The 27,341-nt window shown below is 39.2% G+C and overlaps 2 protein-coding genes across 2 annotated transcripts in view; one reads left to right on the top strand and one right to left on the bottom strand.

The window, feature by feature from the left end:
• ADAM21 (ADAM metallopeptidase domain 21) overlaps nt 1-3,540 on the bottom strand; it is a 62,894-nt gene extending 59,354 nt beyond the window's left edge. The window contains exon 1 of the mRNA XM_045202072.3: nt 3,495-3,540. The gene's annotated coding sequence lies outside the window, so the exon portion shown is untranslated. The remainder of the gene's footprint in view (nt 1-3,494) is intronic.
• A 68-nt stretch (nt 3,541-3,608) lies between these two features.
• Nucleotides 3,609-27,341, top strand: part of SYNJ2BP (synaptojanin 2 binding protein) — a 38,075-nt gene continuing 14,342 nt past the window's right edge. The window contains exons 1-2 of the mRNA XM_024567534.4: nt 3,609-3,780; nt 25,380-25,516. Of these exons, the coding sequence (XP_024423302.1) occupies nt 3,717-3,780; nt 25,380-25,516 (201 nt within the window). The 5' untranslated portion in view covers nt 3,609-3,716. The remainder of the gene's footprint in view (nt 3,781-25,379; nt 25,517-27,341) is intronic.

Raw genomic sequence — 27,341 nt, 5'->3', positions numbered from 1 at the left:
ATCTGTAAGGCATCACTGTAATCTGTGTTATGGGATAAACTGTATCCCCACAAAGTTCATATGTTGAAGCTCTAACCTTCAGTATCTCAGAAGGTTAACCATATTTGGAGATAAGGCCTTTATAGAGCTAAGTTATAGTGAGGTCTTTAGGATGAGCCCTAAATCAATATGACTGGTGTCCTTACAAGAAGAGGAAATTTGGACATATATTTTGCACATATAGAAGGAAGATCATGTATATACAGAGGAAGAAGACAGACATCTACAAGCCAAGGAGTGAGGCCTGGGAAGACACCAATACTGCCAACACCTTGATCTTGGACTTCTAGTCTCCAGAACTATGAGAAAATAAATTTTTTTTTTGTTTAAGTCACTTGCTCTGTGGGATTTGTTATAGTAGCCCTAACAAACTAATACAATTTGATAAAATGTAATAACACAGCAAGTAAACAAATGTCAATCAGAAAAAGGTTTAATCACTTAAGGAAGCATATAAAAAATAAAATATGCAAGTCTGAAACCAAGGGGGTCAGTTATACAGCAGCAAGTTGGAACAAATATCAAAGAAGAGGGGATTAAGTCCTAAATGCAACATATCCATGAGTTAGTCACTAAAGAGGCTGATTGAATAAAATATTGAAGTAGGAAGAGGTAGGAACAAAGAGAACAATGGGAAGACCGAGTGAATGTATAACATAAAATGTGCAAAACCAGAGCAGGATGTGAGTAAAAACCTCAAGGTGTGAGACAAAGTTTCCTCTAATCTTATAAATAGTAGGCTAAAATAACCAAGATCCATAGGTTTTACATACCTCAAGGTCATAAGGCCTTGAACAGAAAGGCTAGTTCAGACAGAAAGTGTCACTTCTTGTGTTAGACTACCTATGGCCTCCCAATATCCATTCTCACCTTTCAAATTATAACAGTAACCCTGATGTTTTTTTATTTGGCACATTTCCATCCCACTAAAATATAACATATCCTGGGCCTCCCACATTGTAAAGTAAGGGTTTCTCACTAATGAGAAATAAGAAGTGCATGAAATTTCCAAGAGGTCTCTGTAAAAGCATGGAGTGAACCTTTCTTTGCCTTTTCTTCACTACTTGCTTGGAATGTGAAAATGATAGTTGAAGTTCCAAAACCCATCTTAACCATTCTGCTCCATGAAGCAAAGGCCATACTCTGGGGTGGGGGCTGGAGAGAGGACAGAAAGCTGGAAGGAACCTGGGCCTCAGTGACTTGAGGAGCCTTGATAGCAGGCCTAAACTATTGATTTCCAGAGTTATTTAATACGAGATAAATAAACCTCCATCTAAGCCTACTGCATATAGAATTAAGTGTGTATCTCTGCACTAGTGTTCATACATGATCTGTTTCTAGCCTACTCATTCAGTGTCATCACCTACCACTCATTCTGCTTTTTCCACTCACAGACTTGGTTGTGTTTGTTATTCCCTAAATACTCCATCATTCTCCTGAATCCATAATTTTTCTCATTGTTTTCTCTGAGCAGAAATCCCTATATTCTCTGTTTTCTCATTGTTAAATGAGAAACAATTTCCTCCTACAGGTTAAAGTTTCCTCATTGTTAAAAAAATTTACTTACATTAAGATATAAAGACAATTTACATGTCTGATCTGTCACTCCACTTATTACCAGCATTTCTTGAACTTATTTGGTGACTTTTCCTTTTACTAACTTGTGTTTCTCGTGAAGCTGTGTGCTCTGGTGAAAAGGGCAATCTTCCCAGGTACAGAGTAGTGACTTCCCCACAAGTGGTCCACAAGAAACCTTTTTTCTACAAATTTCTTCATTGATAACTTTCTTGATTTTCTTTTCCAATTTCTATTTGATCTTTTTCTCTCTTGATATTCAAATGTGTCTTACTTATACCTTAGTTTTTTCAGTTATCATACTCTGCTTTTATGATCATTTTTTTAAAAATATTTATTTATTTATTTATTTATTTATAGAGAGAGGGGAAGGGAGGGAGAAAGAGAGGGAGAGAAACGTCAGTGTGTGGTTGCCCCTCACGTGCCCCTCAACTGGGGACCTGGCCCACACAACCCAGGCATGTGCCCTGGCACATTGAATCAAACAGGTGACCCTTTGGTTCACAGGCTGGCACTCAATCCACTGAACCACATCAGCCAGGGCACTTTTATGATCATTTTATTCACTCATTCAGGCACCATATGTTAAAGAGGGTTGGCAGTGAGGATGGTGGGAATCTGAGTTTGAAGTTGAGAAGTACTGGTAATTTTTAAAGTTTCATCTCATTTTATCCTTTCAACAACCTTTTAAAGATCTATTATTATGCCCTTTTAGAAATGGGGGGAGCACAGGAGATAATTATGTTACCTGGTCAAAGCTAGACAACTGGAAGATAAAACTGAAACTTGAGATCAAGCCTTCTGACACTACGTCCAGAGTTCTTGTCCACTATCCCATATTAACTTCTCTCAGGATTAGCAAATAAAAGGCCTTCCAGGGGTATCTACCTCTTCCTTGCTCTGTTTGGTAAACACAGTAGCTTCTGTTTTAATTATTTAATCTGAATTTGAATGACTTAATTGGAACTTCCTTTACAGTCCCCACCCCCAATTCCTGTGCTCTAACTCCAGCTTGCTTTTCACATTTAAGCCGCCTTCTTGGTTCTTAGGGCTTGTGAGTTTTTGACCCTTGAAGGTTCCTTCAGGCCCTGTTTTGGAATTCTGCCTTAAGAGTTAGGAAGGCTGGGCTGAAGTCATAGCTAGTTCACCCACTAACTAGTCTTACCTTACGAATTTTGTTTTTTAAAGATTGCATTCTTCCTTTTACTAAAAGGAAGAGACTGATATTCCTCTTCCCTTTTATTTTTTTGTTTAAATTTCAAAACTGGTGATACTTTATCTTGCTTTAAATTTAAAATAAAAAATAATTTCTTTCCATTATCATTTATCCACCCCCCTCCCTACTTTTCCTAAAGGATTTTCTTGAGCAAGCCTGTAATCACAAATCTTTCCACTGTCCCTTTTATATGTATACAGGCGCCATGCTCCAAGCTGTAAGTACCTGCTTGTCCCGAAGACAGTAGTTTTATTGTTTTTACTTTGGATAATGGCAAGAAACTAACTCAAATGGCTACCCAAAGGGAGACTTACCAAAGGATGTATAGCAAACGGTGTTTAGTCCTCTGACACGAAAACACGGAGGGTATGTCATGGATGGTATGTGCTTGGTTCCACGGAAGAGCGAGGTTTCTGTCTGTCTTTGTCATCGCTTTAGCAGATTGCCTGCGACGCCCAGCCCAGTCTGGTCTAATACTTAGAGAATAATTGAGCTCTCCTAGATTTTTTTTTTCCCCCTCTCTTTTCTCCATTTTTAGAGACTTTCTGAAGTGGCAGGATATTTTATTTTTAATTTTTCCTCGACACTATGAATTTACTTATTTCTCTTACTTTTACTATTCCTTTGTCCCCCAACTCCCAATAGTAACTTGCTCCTTACTCACCTCACACTTTCCTTCGAGTGCCGGGTGAGATGAAGCAACGCGTCAGCCGCCGGAACCACAATTCCCAGAGTTCCTGGCGCTCCCAGCGCTCTCGCTTCCTCTTCCGGTCCAGGAGCAGCTGCAACCGAAAGTGTTGTGTTTTGGGCGCTCGGCTGAGATTGATTCACCTTCACCTGTGCTTGCGCTACGCGACCAGGTGGGAAACCAGACAGGCAGTAAAACATGAACGGAAGAGTGGATTATTTGGTCACTGAGGAAGAGATCAATCTTACCAGAGGACCCTCAGGTATGCGCGGCTCAGATCGTCTCCGGGAGTAGGGTACTTGAAGTGTAATTGAAGAGCAGACACCTCTTCGAGTGAGCCAGATTCTTTTGGCCTCTGAGCAGGCAGGCCCCAACCTAGTAGTTTCCTGTAACCCTTCTGAGCACGTAAACGAGTATAGTGTCATCCATCGTTAGCCAGACACACCATAGCCTGAGAAATCCAGTCTCGTTTTTTTTTTTTAGTTGGATTACCACGTGTATTATAGCCAGGACGCGTTTCTTTCTGCTAATGGTACCAGAAAATCGCAGGGGGAAGCCTGCTTTTTAGCCAGCACACCATGTACAACACATCCCTCCTTCCACTGCCTCGTCTATACCTATTCCTATGAGAGACTATTTAGTAAAAACGGGAACATAAGCAGTGTAGACTGTAAATGCACAGCAGTTTTCTTCGTGCTAGTATCCCTGCGTCCCTCCCTCCTTTCATTTCGTGGAAATTCATTTAGTGTCAACTAGAATTGAAAAGCAGAAAGAGATCTGTTACAGAAGTTCCCAAGCCTGGTTCTGTCTCAAAATTACCCAGGGTTTTGCTTAAAAACAACAACTAAAAAGTTAATTCTTATGTTCCATCTCTAGGAATGTGGATTCAGTGCAAATGTTTTATTATTTGGCTTTTCTCCCTCTCTCCCTCCCTCTCTCTCTCTCTCTCTCTAAACAAGTGCATCATGTTTCCAGATTGCCACCAATTTTCTGTTTCTTGACGTGGATAGTGGTTCCCTGATTCTGGTACTGCCAAATCCTCACCTGCCCCTACAGTCTGTCGTCTTACCCCTCAAGCTCTTCACTCACTGGACTGTTACCATCATTACATGCTACCTGCCTTCAATTTTGTTGCCTTTCTTTTACACCTGTCTAGTGTTATGGATTCAGAGCTTTAGCTTTGGGATAATGTAGGTCCACAATTGGTATTTAACTTCCTACTAGTTCTTTAATATTTATTCTTTGACCAACTTTACTAATGAAAGCCTTAGTTTCTTGTTGGTAAAATGTGCATGATGATAGAATACACTTCATAGGGTTATGAGAATGAAGTGAGTTCAACTATGTAAAACATGTAGAACACTTCCTGACACATGGTAACACTATGTAAGTATTTACTATTTCTGTTATTGTGAGTAGGTGAATGGCTAGATTAACACAGTAAATCCCACTAAATACCATTATTCCAAGAGTCTCCAAGAAGTCATCAAATACCATGAGCTCTATCTCTGAAATGTTTCTGTGAGCCTTCCACTCCTTTCTGTTCCCATCACTACTACCTAAAACAGTCCATTGTCTTTTCTCACCTGGAATGTTACAATAGCCTCACCACCGCTCATAGATTATTCTCCATAAAATATGGCTTTCAGAATCATTAATACTTTGCCTTCTTTCTTGTTATAAAAAATTGGAGGTTGATTTTATTGACTTTTGAAGCTAACTTGGAAAATTATTATTAAGCCAAAAATTGTTTTTCTGTTTTTCATCTTTTGATACTTCTTGTTCTCCTAGGGCCCATTAAAACAATGGTAGCTCCATTTCTGATTGCCCTGCAAATATTTGAAGGCATCTAGTTGTCCTGCTTCTGTTTTGTTTCTTTCTTCTATAGCCTAAATATCCCTAGTTATTACATTTGCTGTTTTGTGATGTGGTTTGAGGTTTGATTCTTGTCTCTTAGGAATTTAACATACTTGGACATAGTCCCCTGACTTTGGCATCCAACAGTATTTCCAGGATCTCCTGACTAGAGCAGAGCAGAACTCTGATATTATGCAAGATGATATCTTGCATAATATCAGAGTTCTAGTCACTAAATATTTTTAAAGTTCAGTATAGTATCTTTTCACCTTTTTTGGTATTTGCCTAACAGTGTTGCTTAATGTTTAGCTCACCATTCACTAAAATTTTGTGTTCATGTTGCAGACCTAAAATTCCTTAAGTTAGCTTTTTCTTTGAATCATTGGGTTAGGACAAACTTCAAGGGACTAATTGAGAAAAACAATTATATCTAGCTAATACATTTCACCCAAAAGTGGTTTAATTTCTGTATTGTATGTGCATTTATTCCAAGTGAATGGACTTATTCACTGGGTGACTTTTTTAATTTTCCTAAGTATGTTCATGTCTTTCTCATACAAGTTGATAACTTAGGAGAGTAGAGCCACACATTTTGGGTTGAATTTATTTATTTTTTCTTTTTTTTAAATATATTTATTGATTATACTATTACAGTTGTCCCATTTCCCCCCTTTCACTCTACTCCATCCTGCCCACCCCCTCCCTCCCACATTCCCCCCCTAGAGTTCATGTCCATGGGTCATACATTATAAGTTCTTTGGATTCTACATTTCCTATACTATTCTTACCCTCCCCCTGTCTATTTTCCACCTACCATTTATGCTACTAATTCTCTGTACCTTTCCCCCCTCTCTCCCCCTCCCACTCCCCTGTTGATAACCCTCCATGTGATCTCCATTTCTGTGGTTCTGTTCCTGTTCTAGTTGTTTGCTTAGTTTGCTTTTGTTTTTGTTTTAGGTGTTGTTAATAACTGTGAGTTTGCTGTCATTTTTACTGTTCATATTTTTTATCTTCTTTTTCTTAGATTTAAGATTTCATATAATAAGGGCTTGGTGATGATGAACTCCTTTAATTTGACCTTATCCGGGAAGCACTTTATCTGCCTTTCCATTCTAAATGATAGCTTTGCTGGATAGAGTAATCTTGGATGTAGGTCCTTGCCTTTCATGACTTGGAAAACTTCTTTCCAGCCCCTTCTTGCCTGTAAGGTCTCTTTTGAGAAATCAGCTGACAGTCTTATGGGAACCCCTTTGTAGGTAACTGTGTCCTTTTCTCTTGCTGCTTCTAATATTCTCTCCTTCTCTTTAATCTTGGGGAATGGAATTATGATGTGCCTTGGTGTGTTCCTCCTTGGGTCCAGCTTCTTTGGGACTCTCTGAGCTTCCTAGACTTCCTGGAAGTCTATTTCCTTTGCCAGATTGGGGAAGTTCTCCTTCATTATTTGTTCAAATAAGTTTTCATTTTCTTGCTTTTCCTCTTCTCCTTCTGGCACCCCCATGATTTGGATGTTGGAACGTTTCAAGATGTCCTGGAGGTTCCTAAGCGTCTCCTCATTTTTTTGAATTCTTGTTTCTTCATTGTTTTCTGGTTGGGTGTTTCTGTCTTCCTTCTGGTCCACACCGTTGATTTGAGTTCCAGTTTCCTTCCCATCACTATTGGTTCCCTGTACATTTTCCTTTGTTTCTCTTAGCCTAGACTTCATTTTTCCATCGAATTTGTGACCAAATTCAACCAATTCTGTGAGCTTCCTGATTACCAGTGTTTTGAACTATGCATCTGATAGGTTGGCTATCTGTTTGCTGTTTACTTGTATTTTTTCTGGAGCTTTGATCTGTTCTTTCACTTGGGCCATATTTTTTGTCTTGGCGCGCCTGTTACATAAAGGGGTGGAGCCTTAGGTGTTCACCAGGGCTGGGTAACGCTCCTCGTTGCGCTGTGACTCTGTATGTGGGGGAGGGGCCAAGAGGGAGCAATGGCGTCCACTCCACACTCTGCCGGACTTCAGTCACTCCCTCAGCCACCCATAATCAAATTGGGCCCCTCTGGTGCTGATTCCCGAGTGGGTGGGCCTGTGCACGCTCTAGGCCCCTGTGGGTCTCTCCAACGACCTCTCCTGTGAGGCTGGGAGTTTCTCCTGCTGCTGCCCCAACCCCCACGGGTGTTTTCACTGAGAGGTTTGAGGCTTTATTTCCCTGCGCTGGAGCCCTGGGTTGTGTGGTCTGTCTCGCTCCCCCGGGGTTCCTCCTAGTTTATCTATGTGCGAATGTGGGGCCATAGGGTCTGCCAGCCACCACCTTGTGGGGTCTGCTAGCTGCAGCCTGGCCTGCCCTGTTCCACAATCCGCCACCTCGCTGGGCCCGCCAGCGGCTGCCTTACCTTGAGTCCTCTCCACCCAGGCTGCGTGTCTCCGCCCCTTCTACCGGTCTGGATGAATATTTCTTGTTTATCTCCTTGGTTGTCGGACTTCCATACAGTTCGATTTTCTGTCAGTTCTGGTTGTTTTTTGTTTTAAAATTGTCGTTGTCCTTCTTTTGGTTGTGGGAGGAGGCACAGTCTACCTATGCCTCCATCTTGGCCAGAAGCGGAAAATCTTGGATTGAATTTAGATTAAAACGGTCACTTGAAATTCGGTTGGTTCAGTTAACAAGAAAGAGTATCAAATTTCTGTTCATCACCTCCCAGAGGTAGTTACCTGGTATGCGGTACTTCTAAGAAGTGTTATAGTCTAATTCAGCTTTTCTTACTGTGTCATCATGAAGATATACAGGGAAGAAGACAGTTATCACCACTAGGAACTTCCAGTGATTTTGCCAGTCCCCTACAGATCTTTCTTTATATAGAAAAACTATGAAAAACCTCTAGTTCTCAGAATGCATTTCTGTTCATAGGCTGTATGCAATACGAACAGAAACTCTTTGTCTTTGTACAACTTGCTACGCAGGGACTTGATAGTTCAATCAAGTAACTGCAAGAATGTATATACCTTTGCTTTTTTGTGCCAGTGTTCTGTTAGGGGCAAGTGTCTTGGATATTTCCAGTGCTTGGGCCCATTTTGCAAGGCAAATGAACTGTTCTGTCTAATCTTGCTTACTGCATAGGAAATAATGAAATCTTAGGAAAATTTAAAAAATGAAGTGAGTATCTAGGGAGGCAAAAAAGAAGCTTGGCGTGCATTTTGGCTTCTTTCCTGTACCAACTTCCTCAGCTGTGTAAGGAGAGGCTTAGGCCAGATGACTTTGGAGGTTTCTTCCATTTCCAAGAGTTCAGGATTCTTTGGCCCATTCACGTGTTATTTTATGATTCCTGCCATTTTGGATTAACAGCGGTGCTGGAAGAATTGTCAGAGGCAGTGGTCACAATCTCATATGCCTTTAGGGGTGTGAAGAGTTCACCTGTTAGCTTTATGGAACACTATCTCTCTTCTTTCTGTGGGAGTCCAGTTTGATTATAATCTCTCAGCCTCCCACTTTTTCCTTTATCAAAAATTGCACGTTCTTAATGTTGGAAAGACTCAGTTACTCTAAGAAGTATGACAAGAATCTAATCTAGCTTTTTTCCCCCTCACTGTAACACGTAGAGATTAGCCATAATGACGACCCTATTGTACATTGGGTATTAGGGTTAGGATTCCTTGTTCAGGCCTGTAGCCTCAATGGATTTCAGCAAGTTGATCTTGATATATCTTTAAGAGGCCAGAAAATCACTCTTTTACTACTTTCTTTAAAGAAGTAGCAGAGGATAAATGGGTTGGTATAATGTTTTAAGAATGAAGAATTAAGCAAGTATTATCTTTCTGGAACTATGCTAGTTACTTTATATATGTATTAACTAATTTAATTTTCACAGCAACTGAGTAGTAAGTGATTAATCCACAGTATTAGATGAAGAAATTGTTTCTCAGAGAGATTAAGAATTTCTAAGTTCTATAGCCAGTGAGTTTCAAGAGCCAGGATTTAACCCAAGATCTGTTGATTCTACTGCTTCATATGCTACCTCCCAGTATAGTAGCCATGTCTAAGCAGTTGTCTGTCAGTCTGTTTCCTGACCTTTATTTTGTTATTTCATACCTTATTCCCAGAAGGATTTGAGGCATCTTGAATGACTTACACAATCAACAGTGGAAAATTTTTATAGTTTGCTGTTGATAGAGCTGAGGGCATGTCAAGACAAGGACCTAAAAACAAGAAACCTTAAGTCCAAGCATTTAAGCTGCTACAGATCTGTCATGTGCTTTGTGTTTAACCCTGAGGCTGTTGCTAACAGTTTTCTGATCTATTCCTTCGTGAACCAGACAGATCTGAGACTAAAATGCTATATCCTTGCCCTATTTTCTCTTGATTATATGAAACCCATGGAAATTACATTTCAATAGAGTCATGGCATTCTCATGTAAAAAGTTAAATCTCAGTGCAAAGGTGTATGTAATGGGTGTCAAAGGAAGTGTGTAGGGGAGTGTGTTCATCTGACCCTGTGATGGAAGAGTTCAAAGAATGGAGCTGTTGATAAGGGCCAGACTGACCAATTACAAAAAGGTAGAATTTATGTTGATTTTATAAACAGGCTTTAGGCTAGTGTGAGGACCAGGGATGGGTATAGCTTAAGCAGTGATAGAGACAAAAAAGTAAATTTAAGCATGTTCTTAACTCAGTGAGTAAACCAGCCTGTAAGAGGAGATTTGAAGGAGACACAAGGTTGGTGAGATAGGTAGAGACTGGATTATGAAAAATTCTCAGTGTTACAGTGGAAACTTAACCTTTTCTCAAGGTTAAGTTCTCAAATGAGGACTTCTATCCTCATTTTCCTGGATTCTGTTTTCTTATTGCTATTCTGATTGGGTGTCTTTTGCTTCCTTATATTCCAAATTGCTGATTAGATTCTTGGCTTTATCCACTCTATTATGAATTTTCTGTAAATTACTTTTCACTTCAGTTAATGTATTCTTCATTACTGACTGGTTCTTTTTTAAGGTTTCCATGTCCTTTTTTATGCTGTTGAAGTTCTCTCTGAGTTCATCTGCTTTTCCCCTAAATTCATTGAGCATCCTTACAACAAGTGTGTTGAAATCTGCATTAGTAGTTTATCTCCATTTAGTTTATTCTTACTCTTGAGTTTTGTTCTGTTCTTTTATTTAGGTCATGTTTCTTTGTCTCTTCATTTTGGCAGCCTCCCTGTGTTCGTTTCTCTGTATTAGGTAGAGCTGCTATGACTTCCTGGCTTGCTAGAGTGGCCGAATGTAGTAGGTGTCCTGTAGGTCTCAATAGCACAGCCTCCCCTATCATCTAAGCTGGTTTCTTGAGATGTGCCCAACGTGTGGGCTATGTACAGCCTCCTCTTGTAGATGAGTCTTGATTGCTGTTGGCAGATCAATGGGAGGGATTCTCCTAGGCTGATCAGCAGTAAGGACTGGATGTGACCACTGTGGAGGATCAGCAGGGCTACAGTGCCTGATCAGTCTGCCCCTTGAGTGTGTTGCTTGTGGAGGTGGTTGGGTGGTGGTGCTCTGATGTGGTCTGTAGCTGTCCACTGGGTGTGCAGTCTCTGGGACCTCAAGGAAGTACAGGCCAAGGTCAGCTACCATCTGTATTCTGTCTGGGGCCATCTGGCATGAGCTACAAAGTGATCTACAGATGGCTGCTGCTAGGGCTGGACCTGGGGCCACTTAGCGAAAAGTACAGGGCTCTCTGAGGCCAGATGGTGCTCGTTTGAGAGAAGTTAGGAAAATATGAAACATAAACCAAGATCGGCCACTGGAAAAAGCTTGGGTGGGCCCAAAATTGGGTGGGATGGGAACCTCAGGAAATCACCAGGGTGGGGCAAACTGTGTGAGCCAGGTTGATGGAGTCTCTGATATGGTGCCCACCTGTCAGCTCTGTGGGGCAACAGCTCAGAAAATGAACAATGGCCTCTGCCAGGACTTCTCTCTGGGAAAGAGCTATACTTGACCAATACCCCCCCCCCCCCGCCCCCACCCCCCGGCTCTTGCTCTGATGCCAGCTGCTTCAGTTCCTCCCTCCCCTTATGCCTCTGGTGCCTTTCAAGCTGCTGCCTCATGCTGGAGCTGAGAGGGAGTGAGTCCAAGTAAATCTGTGTATGGGCCCTTTAAGAGGAATTGCATGGGACTCTAGAAGTTTTTGTTTTCGACAGCCTCAATCTCTGCTGGTTTTTACAGCCAAAAGTTAGGGGGACTTCTCTTCTGGCACTGGAATCCTGGGCTGGAGGGCCTGGGTGGGGCTGGGACTTCTCAATCCCAAGATGTCTCTCCTGATTTTTGTCCACCACACGTGTATGTGTGTGGGACCAGCCCATCCTGTGAGTCTGCCCCACCTACCCATCTTGAAGTAGTTTCTTCTTTAATTCCATAGTTGTAGGACTTCTATTCAGCTCAATTTTTGGTGGTTCTCAATAATGGTTGTTCTGTAGTTTAGCTATACTTTTGATGTAGTTGTGCGAGGAGGTGAGCCCTGTTTACCTATGCTGCCATCTTGACTGGAAGTTGTCCCACAGCTCTTTAGGCGGCAGTGTTAAGAACTGGATCCAGGTCTGTGTGACTTAAAAATCGAGGCTCTGAACTATCACAGAAAGTTTTACTTTTATCTTTTTGCTATTATGGGACTTGGTGCATATCCCTATCTTAGTGTTTATTTTTGTATTTGCTTCCTTCCTTGTTTCTCCTCCTTCCTCTACTTTACTCTAAGCTCTTCTCATTCAAAGGATATATATTTCATCCCTTGTTTTCATGACACCTTGCCTGAGATAAGACACAACATGGTCAGCAAATATTTATGAAATGACTAGGAGTGTTGTTAAGTAAATTGAACCAGTAACATAGTCTGTTTCAGCTTTCAACAAGTCATAAACAAGGTTCTCCATAAACATAGTTTAAGACTGAAAGAATGAGTTTGGACATAATGTGTTATAATGGATAGGAAATTAATACCAGAAACAAGGAGCTGGAATAGATGGGAAACTACATAGAGAGAAGATTGCTTCAAGAATCAGTCTTATTAAGATTTTTTTTTCAAGAACATCCTTAGGAATAACTATAAAGTGTTGAATATCTAGGAATTACTTTGAAGTAGTAGAAAGGCAAGCTGATAGGTGCTTAACTGTAGAAATACTTTGTAAAGTCATGTAACTAGGCAGCAAAGTAGCTATATTTGAATAAAAGTAGCATTATTGCCATGACTGGTGTGGCGCAGTGGGTTGGTCATGGTCCTGCAAACTGAAAGGTTGCTAGATTGATTCCCTTTCCCAGCACATGCCTGGGTTGTGGGTTCGGTCCCTGTCAGGGTGCATGCAAGAGGCAACCTATCAATGGTTCTCTCGCACGTGGATATTTCTCTTCCTCTCTATCTAAAAATAAATAAATAAAATCTCTAAAAAAAATAAAAGCAACATTGAGGAAGAAATTTATACTTAGATTATGATTCAGAACAAACTGTTAGTCTCAGGAGTCTCTGAAATGAAGGGAAACTGATTTTTAAAATATTCACTTAGTGTTTACTATATTATGATTAGAAATCATGGATACTAGAATAAAAAATTTTAAATGATCCCAATTTTAAGAATATTGCAGTCTAATAGGAGGATTATTATGGTAGGCATGTGTTAAGTAACTTCAAGAAGTAGAATAATGAAAGAGCTATGGATCTTAATTAGATATGTTTTATTCCTTGATGAGTCAGAGTCAATGAACCATTTCAGGCAAAAGACCCAAGAAAATAATAAATGCCTGTAGGAAGTATTTTGGAAACAAATTAGATAATGTTATTCTCCCCTTGTACAAAACTAAGGTGTACTCATACAATGAATATACATTGTACAGTTTACCATGTGTTGGGCAAGAAGAGGTAGAGTAAGAGAAAGTTGAAAAGAGGGCCGTGGCAAGGATACAGGCTGTAATAAGCAAAATGAAAAGATTGAAACATTTCAAAATCAAGGGAGATGACAGAGACATGATGTATAAAGTAGAGGCGAGGCATTTACATTCAGCGCTTGAACAAGGGCTTATTCTGGAATGATAGAATAAGAACGTCCACCCAGATCTTTGAAAGAAGTTCAGGAGCAATAAAAAGAGGCCCCGGTGCACATCCTGTTGGGTACTGCCTGAAACATCTTTGCTAGGCTTTATTCTTTGCCTCCATCTGATGAAGCCCTGGAATGGGGAGAGACTGACTGTGGCATAATATATTTCTTTTATTGTTTCAGCGTCTTTCTGTTACTTTGAGATGAAAAAATTTTCCCTTTCTGTCTTAGTTTGTCAGTACATATTTGTTACTGTCTTTTGGGAGAGGTAAAAAAAATGACAAGTGACATATTTCATCTTTGGATTAGAGAGTTTCTCCAGGGAATATATTAGTTTGGGGTCAAAAGATGCCTAGTCATTTAACCTCTGGACTCATTCATTTGACTCATTGCAGTCCACACACATTTACAGTCAAACCTCGCTTCTCCAACATCTCTCATCTCGAACCAATTCATTTTTTGACCAAGTTTTTCACAGAAAAAATGTCTTGGTTGTGGAACAAAACTACAGTTTTCGACCCAACAATGGTTTCCTGCTGATACCTGTATGATCAGTCACGTGTCTCTCAGTTTTTGAACAAATCGCTTGTCGAACAGCCTTCCGGAACACAATAATCTTGAGAACTGAGGTTCCATTATATTCAGCAATAACTATAGGGCAAGTTTCTGTGCTAAGCACTGTGGATGCAAAAGAGAATTGAATTTTAATACAATTGCAATGAGCAGCAGAGCATAATAATTAAGAGCCAGAATGCCCGAGTTGCTAGCTCTGTGATGTTAGGCAAGTTACCTCACTCACGTTAATAAAATTGTTTTAGCTAGAAAAATGAGGGTATTAATAAAACTTATTTTTAGAGTTGAAAAATTAAATGTTTTTACCCCATTGTATGTCTTTGCCCTCTTTGTCAAATATTAATTGACCATACAGGCATTGATTTATTTCTGGGCTCTCTAATCTGTTCCATTAATCTGTATGTCTATTTTTATCCTAGTACCACGATGTTTTGATTACTGTGGCCTTATAGTTTGATATCAGGTAGTGTGATGCCTCCAACTTTGTTCTTCTTTCTCAAGATTGCTATGGCTATTCAGGGTCTTTTGTGTTTCCACATAAATTTTTGAAACATTTGTTCTAATTCTTTGAAATATGCTGTTGGTACCTTGATAGGAATTGCATTGAATCTATAGATTGCTTTGGGTAGTATGGACATTTTAATGATGTTAATTCTTCCTATCCATGAAAATGGTATGTTTCTATTTATTTGTATCTTCTTCAGTTACTTTCTTCAGTGTCTCATATTTTTCCAGGCACAAGTCTTTTACATCCTTGGTGAAATTTATTCCTAGAGTTCTTTTTTTTAATGCTTAATTTCCCTTTCTGATAGTTCATTATTGGTATATAAAAATGCAACTGATTTCTGGATATTTATTTTGTATCCTGCTACTTTACTGAATTCATTTCTGTTATGGTTTCTTAAAGTTCATTGATCTTTTCTTCTGTGGTATTAAATCTGATGTTAATCATATTTACTGTATTTTTCTTTTAGATGGAATTTTCAAATATATGTTTTATTTTTTAAAATCTTCCATTTTCATATTTAGATCAATACAACAGAATAGAGTCCAGAAATAAACTCATGTATACATGGTCAATTAATTTATGACAGAGGAGCTAAGAATATATAACAGGGAAAGAATACAGTCTTCAATAAATGGCTTTGGGAAAACTGAACAGCCACATGCAAAAGAATGAAGCTGAACTACTATCATACAACATACACAGAATCAACTCGAAATGGATTAGAGGCTTGAAAAAAATCACCCATTTTCTCATTTCATTTGACTTCAGTCATTTTCACATAGTTATAATAGCTTTTTAAGCATCCTCATCTACTAGTTTCATCCTCTATTACTTCTGTTTCTGTTTCTTTTGAGTTTTTCTCTTGATTATGGGTCATGTTTTCTTGCTTCCTAGCATACTGATAATTAAATTTTTTGAAATATATGTATTTCTTGATTCTAGAGAGGAAGAGGAGGGGAGAGAGAAAAACATTGATGTGAGAGAAACATCAGTTGGTTGTCTTCTGCACACTCCCCAGCTGGGGACCAAACCCACAACTTGGTTATGTGTCCTGACCTGGAATTAAACCCCTGATATTTTGATACAGGTGATAATGCTCCAACCAACTGAGCCACACGGGGCTGGGCAGCATGTTAATAATTTTTAATTAGATTGCAGTTGTTGTGAATATTACATTGTTGAGTGTCTGCATTTTGTTTTCATATAGAAACATTGTTAACATTACATCATTGCACTTTGTTTTGAAAAGCAGTTAAGTAACTGCTTTTAAGCAGTTAAGTAACTTGCATGAGTTTGATCTCTTTAAGGCTCCTTCGTAAGCTTTTCTAGAGTGGTTCTAAAGTCACATTCACTTCAGGGACAGTTGGACGCTATACATGAGATATGTTCTAAGAGGATCTCTACTGAATTTCCAAGTGAATCATTGAGGATTTTCATTCTGGCTAGTCAGAACTTGAAGCTTCCTTGCCTTGTGTGAACTCTGAGAATTATTTAGCCTATAACTTCTAGTTTTTGTTTGTCCAACCTTGTGGGGTTTCATTCAACATATATATGGCCTAGTACTTGACGAAGACACATGTAGTTAGTTACCTGGAGGTCTTTTTTTGTGTATAACTAGCTCCTTTCCAGAACCCTATAATTTCTTGCTACCTCTGCAAACTTTAAAGAACACTTTTTTAAAAGTTATTTATTGATTTTAGAGAGGGAGGGAGGGAGAGAGAGAGAGAATAAGAGAGAGACATCGATTTGTTGTTCTACTTTATTAATGCATTCATTGGTCGCTTCTTGTATGTTCCCTTATCAGAGATCAAACCTACAACCTTGGTGTATCAGGATGATTCTCTAACCAACTGAGCTACCCTGCCAAGGCTCAGCCTCTCCAAACCTTGATCCCTTTCTCATCAGCTCATTGAAGCTGTTAGGCTCTATTGAATATGGGCCCTGCTTCCTGTGGTTGTGATCCAGAAATTGCTTCCATACAGAAAGCTAGGCTGATCATAGAGCTACACTGTTGTAATTCAAAAGCATATTAAGAGAATTATATACCATGACAAAGTGGAATTTGTTCCAAGAATGCAAATAAATTTGAGAAAGTCAATTGATACAACATATTCATAGAATGAAGAAAAAAACCATGATTATCTCAACAGATACAAGACAGTGTTTGAGGAAATTCAACACCATTTCATGTTAAAAACACTCAACAAACTAAGAATAGAAAGAAACTTCCTCAACATCATAAAAGCCATATATGAAGAATCCACAGCTTACATACTCAGTGATATAGTAATGAAAGCTTTTCCTTTAAGATCAGGAACAAACAGGAGTGAATGTCTGTTTCATCACTTCTATTTAACATAGTATTAGAAGTTCTAGTCGGAACACTTTGGCAAGAAAAAGAAATAAAAGGCATACGAATTAGAAAGGAAGTAGTAAAATTGTCTCTATTTACATAAGACACAATGTTCTTGTAGGGAGAAAACTCTAAAGATTCTACACACACACACACACAAAAGACCCTGTTAAATTAACAACAAATTCAGCAAAATTGCAGGATACAAAATTAAAACACAAAATCAGTTGTTTCTACACATTAACAGTAAACAATCTGAAAAGGAAATTAAGTAAACAATTTCATTAAAAATAACATCAAAAAGAATAAAATACAAGTAAATTAACCAAGGAGGCCATAACTTGTACTTTGAAAACTATAAAATTTGAAAGAAATTAAAAACATAAGTAGAAGTACATCCCACATTCAGGATTATGAGACTTAATAATGTTAAGGAAGCAGTACTCTCCAAAGCAATCTCTAAACTCAATGCAATCTCGACCAAAATATTGTCATCTTTTTTGCAGAAACAGAAAACTCCATCCTAAAATTCAAATGAAATCTCAAGGGCCCTCCTAATAGCCAGAGCAATCTTGAAAAGAAAGAACAAAGTTGGAGGACTCACAACTTCCTGGTTTCAAAACATACTTCAGAGTTACAGTACTCAAAACTGCATTACTGACATAGGGACAGATATATGGAGCAATGGAATAGAATAGACCCCAGAAATAAACCTTCTCATACATTGTCCGGTGATTTTGGACAAGGGGAGGGGAAATCTTTTAAACAGATGGTGTTGGGAAAACTGGATATTCACATGCAAAGGAGTGAAGTTGGATCCTTGTCCTACTTCATATACAGAAATTAACACCTAATAAATTTAAGAGCTAGAATTATAAAACTCCTAGAAGAAAAGGTAGAGGAAACATTTTCATGACAATATATTTTGTGATTTTTGGATATGACACCAAATGCACAGGCAACAAAAGAAAAAAAATGGGTTTTAGCAAAATTAAAAATTTTGTGTATCAAAAGATACATAAAGTTATAGGTAACCCACAGGATGGGAGAAGATATTTGTACATCATGTATCTGATAATAGATTAATATCCAGAATATATAAAGAACTCTTACAGCTCAACAACTACAGACCCACTTCAAAATAAGCAAAGGAGTTGAATAGAAATTTCCTGAAATAAGGTATACAAATCGCCATTAAGTTCACGAAAAGATAAATTCAACATCACTAGCCTTAGGGAAATGTAAATCAAAACAACAATGAGATACCACTTCATCTCTATTAGAATAACTATTATCCAAAAAAAAAAAAAGGTCCAAAAAACAAAACAATGAAAATAACAGATGTTGGCAAGGATGTGGAGAAAGTAGAATCCTGGACATTGCTTCTTGGAATGTAAAATGCTGCAGCCACTGTGGAAAACAGTTCCTCATGAGTGTGGGTAGTTCATTAAATTGTTAAATGTAGAATTACCATGTGAACCAGCAATTCAGTTCTGAGGTATTTATCCAAAAGGACTGAAAGAAGGGACTTGAGCAGATATTTGTGCACCCGTGTTACTGCAGCATTGTACACAACAGCCAAAATGCGGAAACAGTAAAATGTACACTGACAGATGACTGGATGGTCAAAATGTAGTATATACGTACAGTGGATTATTACTCATCCTTTAAAAGGAGTGAAATAATTCTGGTACATGTTACAACAAGGTGAACCTGGAAGACGTGCAAAGGGAAATAAGCAGGATACAAAGAACAAATATTGTGTGATTCCACTTTATGATGTATATAGAATAGGCAAACTCATAGGCACAGGAAGTATAACAGAGGTTCTCAGGGGGGTGGAGGAAGGAGGAATGAGGAGTTATTCTTTAATGGGTACAGAATTTTTGTTGTATGGTATGATAAAAAGTTCTGGAGATGTTAAATAAATAAAATCTTAAAAAAAAAAGCCCTGGCTGGTGTGGCTCAGCGGATTGAGTGCCAGCCTGTGAATCAAAGGGTCATCAGTTCGATTCCCAGTCAGGGCACATGTGGCCTGGGTCCCCAGTAGGGGGTGTGTGAGAGGCAACCACACATTGATGTTTCTCTCCCTCTCTTCCTCTATCCCTTTCCCTCTCTAAATAATAAATAAAATCTTTACAAAAATTCTGGAGATGTGTGGTGGGGGTGGTTGCACAACATTATGAATGTACTTAGTGCCACTGAATTAATGTTACATGCTTAAAAATGCTTAAAATGTTAAATGTTATGTTACATATATTTTACTACTAAACAGCAATTTGTGTGTCCAATAGTTTGATTTTATGGTATCTTTATTTTATCACAAAATAAATAAAATAAATAGTGGTTTGTGTGTTCAGTAGAGTTGGGTTGATGTCTAGGGGAAATTATAAGATTATCTTCGGATAGAAAAAGCAGGTAAATAGGGGGAAAATAGGTTGTCAATCTGGTGTTCATAACTCAACAAGTGGCTATTATCATTGGTGTTATCAGAATATTTTGTTTCATTTTAATTATGTTCAGAATTGTTATTTCTACAATACCATTGTTAAACACTGGTCTTGTACCTTAATAACTTTTAGATTTAATAGATAAGAATCTGGATGAAATGAAGGGTTTTTCCTTCTCTGGCCTGAAAGTAGGCAATGGGGGGACTCTGACTAAGGTAACAGAACTCCAGAATGACCAGTTCTTCTTCTGGAATATATTACCCTTGGGGACTGTTCTATGACAGTTATCCCCACATTTCTTATTCAGAACCAGCCCAACTGCTTTTTTTCTAAAGCAGTTATTCATATTTTCTACAGAGATACAGTATAACAAAATGGTTTAAAACTCACACTTTGGAATCAAACATCCCAACTTAGTGTCTTGGCTTTATTAAGAGCTAACTGACCTTTTGAAAAATTACCTAATTTCTTGTCTCACATTTTAAGTTCATCTGTAAAATGTAATAATCACTTCATGTGTTTGTTGAGAAGATTAAATAAGATAATATATGTAAAGTGCACAGCATAGTATGTGGTGCATATTTAATAAATGTTAGGTGTTGCTGTTGTCATTACTGCTCTAATTCATAAATAAGCTCAAGGTCCAGACGTGGAAACAGGAAGAATCCATAAGAAGGCATTTCTTGTTTAATTTTCCAAAGCTCTTAAACTAGGCACACTCTTTCTCTCCCAGTCCTCTGGAGAAGGAGGTGTCATTCTTATGCCAATTTTACTTTTTTTGCTTTAGAGACTTCCAAATTCAAGACTTTTTAAGCAACCCATTTTAATCTTGCCACAGTAAACCAAAATTAATTTTGGACCGTAGTAAAGAGTAAAGAGCATTTATATGAGCAAAAGGAGCTGCAGCCCAAGATACAGATTCAGGTAGCAATGTAAATTGTGCTTGGAGAACAAAGAAACGATTCATGAAGGCAAAAATCACAAAATGGAATTCTTTCGTGCAAATGAAGGGTCATTGGCCAGGTTAACAAGGCTTGGTTATCTCCACTACGCAAACAACGTCGGCACAAACTACGAGAAAGAGGTAAAGTCCATGTGCCCATGCATTGGTTGTTGTTCAGGATATTTATGACTCAGCGTTGAGCTGAGTTTGGCAACAGATTCAGCAACCTCATAGCAGAGCAGCTCTGAGAACTGAGGCACAAATGTGAAAAGGCTGCATAGGCCCCACTTTCTTAATAGCCTCCTGACTCCATTTTAGTCCCCTGGCCCCCATATTAGTGACTCCAGTTGAGATAGTTTGGTTCACACCACATTTTCATTTTTATTTTTTTTTAAAGTCCATCGAGTCTAGGTCTTTTTCTTTGCCCTCTCCCTTTAACTCCTTTTGGATTGTAGGTGCTGAGAACTGAGTTAATTATATCCTTTAGCTCCATAACACATTATCATCATCAATACATACAAGATCCTTTTTTGGTTTTGTTTTTACCCTTCATTTCTAACCTCATCCTACATCTGTTATGGGAGAAACTTGGTTCTTGCTGATGCAGTAAAGAATTACAGATCAGCAAGTCTATCAGCACGTAAGCAGGGCTTAGTAGGGATATGTTCTCATGGAAGAGAACAGGCCTAGCTGAGGTTGGGGAGAAAGGCAAGAACATGGGTGACAAAAGCAAGGGCGGCAAGAGCATCAGGTCCTTTGTATGAGAATTTATACAGCTGGTGGGATGGGGGCGAAGCAGTTACATATTGATTGTCGGGGTATGTGCCTACCCAAACTTAGGTCTGTGCGGGAGTCTGTTAGCCCGAATCTTATCTTGCTCCAGACTCTACTTGTTCATCTTGTTGTAAAACAGATGTGTGACCAGAGGCAGTTAATTAAAGTTGAGGCAGTTACCAGAAGTTCTTTATGGGCTCTTTCTGCAAGCACTAGGGACTCCCTCCTAAACCAGATAGTGACCAGAGGTAGGCAATTAACCAGTCATTTTATGGGATTCTTCTTTAGGCACTGTGGACCCCTTCCTCTTCCCCCTTCTAGACCTTGGGATGAATACACAGTGTCAAAGGCTTTCTTTCCCAGATAGTGGAAATGGTACATAGAATTTCAAGGACTGCCCTCCTTCTGTGCTGTCATGGTGTTTCTTTGTGATATTCGGAACCCCTGGCAATATTGTCGGGCCACGTTCAGGACTGCTGAGTTAGTGGGTGAGACATGTCTCCTTCCTCCTCCCTGGCTTGGTTTACTCTCTCTCCTACCTAATATATCCTTCCCTAATAGTTACCCACGCTAATGTGTCTCCACATGTCCTTAAATATGCATGTATTTTTGTAGATAGGTAATTGTTTTGTGTGCATGGGCTTTTAATTTACAAGGAGATATTGTGCTGTTAATATCAACATTACATTTTAAGCCTCCATTACTTTGCATGTGATTATTCAATGCTTCTAACTTTTAACTATATTTTAGTAATCTCTTCCCCAAAGGACGGACACCTAAATTGCTGGCAGTTTTCACACAATCACAAAACATACTGCAACTAACATATTCTTACATTATCACTTATAGATAGGATGATCACGTTGGTCCAAACTGAGGTGCTTTTGAAATTAAAGGGTAATATATTTTTTAAGGATTTTATTTATTTATTTGTAGAGAGAGGGGAAGGGAGAGACAGAGAGGGAGAAAAACACCAATGTGTGGTTGCCTCTTGCATGCCCCGCACTGGGGACCTGGCCCGCAACCCAGGCATATGCCCTGACTTGTAATTGAACTGGTGACCCTTTTCTTCACACTCCGGCACTCAGTCCACTGAGCCACACCAGCCAGGGCTGTACAGGAATATTTTGATTGCAGGTGTATATCAAGACTCCTGAACAAACTTGAATGTGTGGCCCACTCTGTTTATGGAAGTTTGTTCTAGGACACAGTCGATACTATGCAGATATATACTGGGATAGTTCTTTTCCCTTCTGTTGCCAAGCTGACATCTGTTGCAGCTGGTTGGTGCATGTACTGGACTGATTATTGCTTATTTTAAATACTACTTGTGCTAGAAACCACTCATGAGGGGAAATGTCTGGGTCATAGGTTATAGACATACTTAAAGTTTGAGTTCCAGTCCAGTCTTGTCCTATTAATAGGTGGATGGACTTTTTAATCTCTCTGTCTTCCTTGACTGCTTACATTCGTACTGTATAGTTGGTTGTCCTTTTTTCATCAGACTATCTGGTTTGGGGCTGTAGTCGGTACTACTCGTTTATTGACAACTACTCTCAGTACGGTTACTTAGTTTGGCAACTGTCTAGTTTAGAAGGATTTTTTACAGATTTGTTAAGATTATTGGACCCTAACAATTACCTTTTGAGATAGAGCGGGCAGCATTTCTAATCCTCGTGTTACAGAAAATGAAGCTGAGGATCAGAAGAACACTGACTAATTGTCTGTTAAGTTACGGAGTTGAATTTGTGACCAGGTCTTCTGATTTTAATTTGAGTCTGCAAAATCTAAAAGGGACAGGGGAAAGGGTAAATTTTTGGTTGTGGTTAAAGCAGGGACTGTCTAGTTTAGCTTTATGTCTTTCTCAGAACATAAGACAGTGCCTGACATGTGGTAAAACATCAGTACTCTTTAATGAACAAATGAACTGAGGATCATTTTTAGATTTGAATCGGCACTGTTGCTGCTGCTCAGTGCTTTGGTGGCTTCTGTTTGTCGCAGCAGTGCCTTGAACTATAAGGGAGTTTTGTTCTGTAAAAGTTCTGGCTGAAGAAAGGGATTTCACATCAGTTCAAGGGTTCTCATGTTAAGTGGTGTGACTCATTTACAACTGAAGTAGCAGTAGGTTATAAACATGCCTGTGTAACATGATTTCTGGAGGGAGTAGACTGCACTTGTTTATAGAAAAATTGAGTAAGATTTCATCCACACTTCTTTTTTAGACACTGTTCCGTAAGTTTAAAGACCCAGCAGTAAAGTCCCTCCTCTTTCTTACCATTGTACTATATTGCATTCACCTGCTTATTAACACATGCTTCCTACCCCAGATTTCCAGAGGCAGCTGCAGTGTTTGGTGAGGATGTTGGATTTCATTGAAAGATTTTCTCCAAACAATTTGTTCCGATACTGAGAAACGCTGCTAGTTGGCCTCAGCCACCTTGCTCACAGTTTTGAGGTCATTTCAAAGCCTTTCATAAGATAGGCTCCACCTACCTTTCCATCTTATCTCAAATAACTACCCAACATCCCCTTTTCAGCACTTGCCACACACTGTAATACAAATTAAGAGTGTTCTAAAATAAGCCATTTAGTAACTTCCATTTCTCATACCCCACACTTCCAGGTAGTCGAAATAGTCATCTTCCAGAAGTAGTTCTATCATGTGTCTTAAATCCTTCTTTTCATTCTCTAGCTGCAGATATTCTGTGCACAGCTTATGCTGTTTAAATTACATATTTCCTGCTGCTTCTCTCTTCAGCCATGTGTTTCCCTAAATCACAGATTAATTTTCTAGTGCTTATAGTAATACTATGAATTTTACATGTAAGCTCTCATCCCACCAGTGAGTAGAAGTTTTAGAAAGCCCACACATGTCTCTTCAAGTATCTGCTTTTTACTGAAACCAGTAGTAGGCTAATGGCTGTGCCTCCCAATTGTGCTACCACATATTCGTTTGGTTCCAGTCTCCTTTCTCTTTTCACCCTGGCTCTGAATTCTACAGTACCTAACACAAAGACAACCCTAGGGAAGTTCCTTTGTTTCCTTATCTTTTTAATGCATAGGTAAAGTCCCTTTATAACAATGGTTTTAAGTAAACTGAAATCCTTCCCACAGCTAAGTGGTTGGTCCATGGAAATAGTGCTTTGGTAGTCAGTTTTCTTTCTGGTTTTTAAATTTTATTTTAGTGCGTTAAAAACACTTAAATGATATCTAGTCTCTTAACAGATTTTTAAGGGTACAATACACTATTGTTATGTATGGGCACAATGTTGTACATCAGATTTCTAGAACTTAACTGATCTTGTGTAACTGAAATTTTATGCCCATTTAAAGTAGTCACTTCTGGAAGCAAAGAAGAGATGGTGGTTGCCGGGGTGGGGAAGAGGGAGAAATGAGGAGTTGCTAATCATGAGTAGTCAGTTTTCTACTGCAAATAAAACTTAACAGTCACTCTACCCAAGTATGTGATTGTTTGCGCTTGAGGTAGAAAAGGAAAGAAGAGTGAATTTGGTAATTTACTTCTATCATGAAGCATCAGTTACCTTTCTCTTTCCCAGGTTCCCTGCCAACACTTACACTACTGTCCCCTAACTCAACATAGAAAAAAATAAATGAGACTCCCAAAACCATTTCTTCCGAAACACCACCATACACAAACTCTCCCAAAGGTTGGGAGAAGTGTGGAAGGGAAAGTTTGGTTAGGAATCTCTGTCCCACTAAATTAGGAATAGTTTTTTTGCTAATTAGTTAAAAGCATAGCTTCTTCTCATGAACACAGCTAATTCCGTTAACATTAATAACAGGAAAGTCAAGAGCTCGGTCCACTGAATGCCATCAATAGGTCAGAATCAAACGTGAATGGAAGCACATCTTAACAAGAATCACCATTATTTCACTCAGCATCGATTTTTTTTATACTCGACAGACCATGTTGATCACCATGTTTGTATTTTTAGTTCTACCTGATCGGAGTGGGCAGCTCTAGATACTCTTGACCTCTGCTGGTGATACTATTCACTGACTTCACCAGTTACATCATAGTCTGACTCATCAACCTCTCCTCTCCACTAGGCCTTTTCTCTTTCTTTCTCTTCTTCTTTATTTTATTTTTTTTTAAGATTTTCTTTATTTTTAGACAGGTGAGAAGGGAGGGAGAAAGAGAGAAACATTGATGTGTGGTTGCCTTTCACACGCCCCCATTGGAGACCTAGCCCACAACCCAGGCATGTGCCCTGACTGGGAATTGAACCAGCGACCCTTTGGTTTGCAGGCCAGTGCTCAATCCACGGAGCCACACCAGCCAGGGCTCTCATCTTCCTTAATCCCTTGGTTTTTATTCACCCCTATCTCCTTCACAACTCCTCCATCATTTTCTTAGGGCTGGGCTTCAACATCGTCGGTGGGACAGATCAGCAATACATCTCCAACGACAGTGGCATCTACGTCAGCAGCATCAAAGAGAATGGGGCTGCGGCCCTGGACGGGCGGCTCCAGGAGGGTGATAAGATCCTCTCGGTGAGAACTGGCTTCGGCCTCCTTCACTGTCCCTTGCTCCCTAGACCCCACCTCCTACTCCTGGAGAAGATTCCTGCCTGCCTTTTTGGATCGGGAAATGTCCAAATTGTAGAGGTCAATGGGAGGGACCTTGATCAGTCATCTTTTTCAGCCCTGCCATAGAATATGCTTGATAGGCAAGGCCAAAGTAAGTCCAGAGTGGGAGGTTACTTACCCAAGTTCAAAAAACATGAAACGGGGAGGGCGGAGGGACTGGTGGGTGGGGTGGGCACTCAATATCCACAATTTTTGTTGTTTTTCTGTTATACTTTATCACTTCCTTTTTTGTAGATTTAAACATTAATATATCTTCCTTTATGCCGAAGCTGCTAGAAAGGAAGTAGGAGTTAAGTGTTCTTTTTAGACTCAGAGCCCTTTTCACCCATTATTAAGACAAAACATTGGAATGCAATCTGATTTGGATATCTGTCCACTGTCCGTCCATTTCACTCTGCTAATGTCTCTAGTAAGACCCTTATTGTATGGTAACCATTAATTTTATTATTTTCTGGAAGTTCCTCAGGTCAGGAACCAGATCTCTTTTTAACCTTTTATATTCTAGCACATTGTTCAATATGTATTTAACAAATGGAGCAAGTTAGTAAATTCAGGCAAATCCAGCAAGGCTGGCTGATCAGAATATAAAGTATCATGAATGGTAGTACTCCATTTTAGTCCTTCTCACTGACCATTTTGCCTCTTTTCAGTTCATTAAGCTTCTAGACCCTATTTATTAATCTGTTTGGATAGAGACAATAATAATCTACCCTTTTTTTCCTAAACATTTTTTAAAAAATCCTGTCCCAGGCCCTGGCCAATGGGGCTCAGTTGGTTGGGCCTTGTCCTGCAATGTGAAAGGTCACCAGTTTGATCCGTCGGGGCACATGCCCGGGTTGTGGATTCAGTGCCCAGTCAGGGCACGTGTGAGAGGCAACCGATCAATGTTTCTCTCTCATATCAATGTTTCTCTCCCACTTTTTCTCCCTCCCTTCCCCTCTCTTTGTAATCAATAAAAGAAAAAAAATTTTTTTTAATCTTCACCAGAGGATATGTTTATTGATTTGAGAGAAAGAGAAAAAAAATATTGATGTGAGAGAGAAACATTGATTGGTTGCCTTCCGTATGCACCCCTACTGGGATCAAACCCACAATCCAGGTATGTGCCCTGACTGGGGATCGAACCTGCAACCTTTTGGTTTATGGGATGACACTACAACTATCTGAGTCACCCAGCCAGGGCTGATAATCTATCTTTTATCTCAAAGAATAGATGAGAAGTTAAGAAGTAGATTATTTCCTATAGCTCCAAAGAGAAAGACATTCTTAAACATGAAATCAACTTAAGTGGTACATTAAGGACAACTTGAGAGTGGGTTAAAATAAAGGTATAGCATGTAGTTAGAAACTATGCAGTCCAATATTTTGACACAAGGAGGACTTGAAAAATATAGGGGTTAAGAAGAGAGCCATCTTATTTGAAAAGCTTTGGTTAAAGGTAGATTATTGAAAAATGAGGATGATTAGAAGTTTTTGTTGACTATATGCTAAGCAATATGCAGAGAACTTCAAACTTATTTAATATTGTAGTAACCCTATGAGGTATGTACAATTATTATGCATGTCTTGTAGCTAAGAAAGCTGAGGCTTGGTAAGGTCAAGCAGCTCGCCCAGGGTCACACAAGTAGTAAGTGGCAGAGGACTAAAATTTTTGGTCTGTCTGAATTTGGAACCAGTACTCTTAACCAGTATATTATACTGCCTCCTAAAAGGTAAACGAAAAGCTAGG

Source organism: Desmodus rotundus, chromosome 7, assembly GCF_022682495.2.
Source record: "Desmodus rotundus isolate HL8 chromosome 7, HLdesRot8A.1, whole genome shotgun sequence".
Taxonomy (NCBI): Eukaryota; Metazoa; Chordata; class Mammalia; order Chiroptera; family Phyllostomidae; genus Desmodus; species Desmodus rotundus.
This window is presented reverse-complemented; position numbering and strand designations above follow the sequence as displayed.